Source organism: Wasmannia auropunctata, unplaced genomic scaffold, assembly GCF_000956235.1.
Source record: "Wasmannia auropunctata unplaced genomic scaffold, wasmannia.A_1.0 LD335514.1, whole genome shotgun sequence".
Classification (NCBI taxonomy): domain Eukaryota; kingdom Metazoa; phylum Arthropoda; class Insecta; order Hymenoptera; family Formicidae; genus Wasmannia; species Wasmannia auropunctata.
Genome location: NW_012027376.1, coordinates 582,443 through 587,294, shown reverse-complemented (window position 1 = coordinate 587,294; position 4,852 = coordinate 582,443). Strand labels below are relative to the sequence as shown.

Sequence of the window (4,852 nt, the reverse complement as noted above, 5' to 3'; positions counted from 1 at the left end):
GAGAGAGAGAGAGAGAGAGAGAGAGAGAGAGAGAGAGAGAGAGAGAGAGAGAGAGAGTATACACATCCGCGCGTTTACGTGTCGACGCCATCACCCAGGCGAATTTACAAGGGGAATAAACTACGTCCGAACTGTTAAAGCTAATATCATCACGAACGTCTTAGGATTTCTCACGGGGCATCCCCGCGAGCTGTTAATCGCGACACGTCATCGGCTTCGCATGCACTTTAATCACGGCGAGCGCCGCGAGAAATGCGATAAGGTTCTCTCGTAGCAATTTTCCTAAACCTGCGAATTCCGCCGCTGTATCGAATATACTAATTGCAAACAATTCCAAAGATTAAATACTTGAATTTATTTTATCTACAATGAGTTTTCAGAAAGATAGGGTTTTATTTTCAAGTAGGAAAGTTAAAAATTTATTTTATTTTCAATACAGTTCTATTATAAAAAGAAGATAAAATAGAAACAATTCCAAGTTTCCAAACAATAGATAGCACCTCTCTCTCTCTCTCTCTCTCTCTCTCTCTCTCTCTCTCTCGCTCTCCCTCTTCCTCTCCCTCTCCCTCTCCCTCTCTCTCTTCCTTTCATATTATATTTATATAAAATTAAAAATTTATCTCTATTGAATCCTTATTCCAACCAATTCCCTTGATTTGTATGTAAAATACAATGCAATATTACATGAGAGCAAAGCTTGAAACTAAGGGAGTTATAATTTATTCTCTCGCATAATTACAGAAGATCCCATGGTACGGCGGGAAGGGATAAATGTAAAAACAGCGTTAGTACCTCAAACTAGAACAACGATATTTTTACATTACGTACCTCATTATAAATCTCACGAGAATTTTCGGTAGCGTTGAAAAATATTGTTATTACAGCTTCATCTCTTTAAAATAAAATTATTAAAATTCACTCTGTAATTATCTTAATTATACTGGCAAACATATAATAAATTTATGTATATTGATTAAAAATTGATTATTCGAATATTACTGAATAATTTTTTTTTAATTAATTTGCACATTTTTCTTCGAGAATTGCTCCTCCATTAGAATGCCTTTCTTTGTGACGCCAATGAATATGGGGATACTGATAGTCGAGATTCACAGACCGGGAAAGAGCGTCGTGCAATCGAGAACGCTTCGATCGAGTATGCCGTACACGTCGCACCTGTGACGTGCGGCATGCATCCGACGCAATCGAAGGGAGAAAACGCATAATAGCTGGCCGAGATGCCGGGAACGCGTCACGCGGTGCAACAGCCTCGACGTAGGCTCGTCGCCGATAAGGATACACCACACAGTGTGACCTCCTTCCTGGTAAATGTAAGCGGTTTACATGCGCGCGCGCAGTCATTGTAAATCGTCTAGCATTTAAGTCGGAACACGACTTTCGCAGTCTAGTAGATGAATCGACAATTAGACGGAGGTTTTCACACAATAAAACCAGTGTTCTTTTATCCCGACATCATTCAGCACAATTGCGCTCTATTGTCACGGCGGCGGTTGAAGTTGAAGGACCGATGTTGCAAACAGCACGTTACTAACACCGTACGAAGCGGATGCTTTCGTATATGCTTTCTCACGTGAAACCTATTTATTTGTAGATTTAGAATGTCTTGAAATTCCCGAAGTTTGCTATTTTCGGCGAGATTATCGAGACAGTAACTCACATACATAGAAAAATAATCAGTCGGTTTATAGCGTTTATACGTTTCAGGACTTGTTAATTTTGACGTTTCAAAAATATATATACACATCAGAATATTTTCAGCCACGCGTCGATTTTAATTTAAAAAGAAAAAGAATAATAATTATATACTATTCTCATGTTAAATAAATTATATACTATTTTCATGTTAGAAATGTGAAAATTTATATTAATTTTTTTCGCAAGGAATAACTTTATATCTAATGACGAATATAATGTATCTGAAATTTTTCGTTTCGTTACGTGGAACGAGAGACAGCAGTTATTTCCGTCTTTGTAATCGGCTAATTAGTCACGGGGAAACTTCGCGCGAGAGCAATCCTCTTCAAAGAGAAACAAAACCCACCGGAGAAGTACTCACGTTTTGCTTCTCGTGCTGCGCCACGTGCGGCGTATATATCTGGGATACTCTACCAACACACACGGGTGCCATCGTGTCGCGCGCGCGCGCGAATGTCATGCGGGCCGGAGTAAAAAAATCGAAGAAACGAGAGGCGAGAGCGAAAGCCGAGGGTCAACCCGGTGCTAGCCGGAAGACAGCTTTCCGATACAGTCATTCTCGCAAGACTCGCCTACACGTGTGCAGTTACATATGCACGCGGGGAAACGTAACAAGTAACACGTTTCTCGTAGCGGTTCCGTTCCTTCCCCCCCCCCTTCTTCCTGTCTACACAATTGCGCTATCGATCAGCGCGCGGCGCCGGTAAAGTAATCCCACGTAATTGAAGTCGGAAAGTACATACAACGTACACTTAAATATATTTTATTTAATTTTACGTAAAGAAAGTGTCATCGAACTTTGTCATTACTTGTTACTCTCTCATTATTTTGTTGCACTATTAATGTATCGTGCTGTCGATATATCGACGTCGCAATAATGAAATAATAAAGTCGATTAGATAGTCACTACGTACGGTGGTCGAACGAAAGTTGTACCTTCCTTCCTCCAGCCATTGATTAAAAATAGAAACGAGATCGGCGTATATGGCCACACGTTGTTCGCCGGGAAGAGAGCATCGGACCACTTACCTGAAAAAAAAAGGAAAAAGAAGAATTAGAGAAAAATTTTCATCGGTTAGCTTCTTTCTCCGAGACGGAGGAAACGGTGAAATAAAGAACAGGAAGACACTTCGTTAATGAAAGAAACTGGTGAGGGAGGGACAAGCCTTCTGAGTGCTCCTCGAAGTGCGCCGCTGTGAGCTTCTTGGTATTAAGTATATACCGAAGAGAGCTCAGAGAAAGGTAGAGAGAGAGAGAGAGAGAGAGAGAGAGAGAGAGAGAGGAGAGGAGAGTAAGTTAAGAACTCCGAGCGGATTTTCTCGGGATCTCGAGCTTGAAAGGGAGAGTACGCGAATCTGTGAGACGTTCCGATTGCCATTTTGGTCGAGCGAGGCGAATGACAATATTTGCGGAATGATTATATGTTAATGTTTCTTCCAAGCACAGAGGAATTCCTTATAAAACAATGGCTCAAATATTCCACTGTAACTAAAGACTGCCTTCCCATCCACATGAGTATTTTCATTTGTATTTCAATCTCGCGTACTACAAAATCTTCATTTCGATGTAACGAATGCCCCTGTAAAATCTCTGCTCAAATTTTGCTAGGGATTGCATCGTCGAAACGACGAACTTTAACACCACTTTACTTATATTATTTCATCTACAGTAAACCGCAGAGAGGAACTCACCCACGATCGTAACCGCTGGACATTCGAGCAAAAGTATGCAACTACGTAAAATCTTCGCATAAACTCAAAACGCGCGTAAAAATCTGAAGCTCAATTTCGTGAGATGTGACATTTTATGGATTCAGATTCACAGGCGTAATATATATCCGAACGTGACATATGACCCGACTACTCTGACATAACTATATCTAATATAAATGAAGATTCTTTTAAATCAAATAATATTTGTAGACATTTAATTTGTTGTGGAAACATTCCGATGGCGAGGAAAAGATTCGTTGCAAAAAAAAAAATTAAATCCTTCTCTCTTTTTGCGAACACTCGATTCTCTGCAAGCATATATATTTTTTACTCGTTTTACTTGTTGGGTTTCTTGTTTAATTTCAAATACCGTCAACATTTAAAAAGTGCACATGAAAAAAAAAAATTTCTTCGACGTCAAAACGGGTCAAGGACGTTTAGTCTGGGGAATGAATCATGCGGCCGGATATTAACATTGTTTTCGATCGCGAGAATAAGGAGCGAGCGGAAGGAGTAGGAGACGCTGGAAATAAAGTTCGCCGGCGTAGTTCGTAGCGTGCACGTAGAAACGGTTAAAATCGACGGGTATTGTTTGCTCGCTCTCCCACGCTCCCCGAGCCGGCATGGAAGCCATGGAAATAACTCGAGCCGAAGGTACGAGCCACCTTCTCAAAAGGTTCGATTTTATTGCGCGCGAGATATCGAATTTCGCGGCAAGAGCAGCCGAAACGAGCCCGCGAAAAAACGGGGAAAAAAAAGGCGAGCGCGGGGGCAATCGCCCAGTGTCACATATGACATTCGGTCTCCCCCGATACATTTTGCCCTCTGGCTTCCGATTTCCGGTCCACCGTCCCTATCTCTCTCGCTTTGTTCCCATCGATCTGTTCCTCTCTTTTTTCTATATCGAGAAGTGATAGAGGTCGTTTGCACTCACACCGGATGGCAAATTGGACGAGGAATTTCATTTTACCGGATGAGAGGCCTCCACCGCCCGGAAAGGTAGGAAAGGTTTCCGGAAGAATGCAATATTCCCGCGACCAGGAAGACAAAGAATGTCATCTGCACATGAAAGTGGATACCCAAATGAAATTCAATATGGCAACGTGGAAGATCATCTTACCTTCTTTACGCGTGTTCACTGTCCCCCCTTTATCTCGGTTTCCTTCTCGCAACGAAAATTCAATTTCTTCGGATAACTCACCTTCGGTATGATTCCGTCAGGTCAGCGACATGGCTGCCTGTTGCATCGAACCTCGCCGAGTTTTACGAAAAAAAAAAAGAAAAATAGAAAATGGAATGTGCAGGTCTGCGAATACGCAGTGTTTTAAAACAAAAAAAAAAAGAAAATAGACTGTAAAAATAAGACTAAGAAAACATAGTTTCCAAGCCGAGAAAGTTTCTAAATTATAAAAAGATATATATAT

At 41.1% G+C, this 4,852-nt stretch overlaps 2 protein-coding genes across 4 annotated transcripts in view; one reads left to right on the top strand and one right to left on the bottom strand.

The window, feature by feature from the left end:
* The window catches only part of LOC105456876 (tyrosine-protein kinase transmembrane receptor Ror), a 243,908-nt gene that overhangs the window by 120,438 nt on the left and 118,618 nt on the right, over positions 1–4,852 (bottom strand). The window contains exon 2 of one of the 3 annotated variants that reach the window (XM_011701232.1): positions 2,631–2,745. The exons of the other annotated variants lie outside the window; for them this stretch is intronic. Within the exon in view, the coding sequence (XP_011699534.1) occupies positions 2,631–2,670 (40 nt within the window). The 5' untranslated portion in view covers positions 2,671–2,745. The remainder of the gene's footprint in view (positions 1–2,630; positions 2,746–4,852) is intronic. 3 annotated transcript variants of the gene reach the window in all.
* Positions 1–4,852, top strand: part of LOC105456878 — a 123,345-nt gene that overhangs the window by 113,168 nt on the left and 5,325 nt on the right. The gene's annotated exons all lie outside the window — the stretch shown is intronic.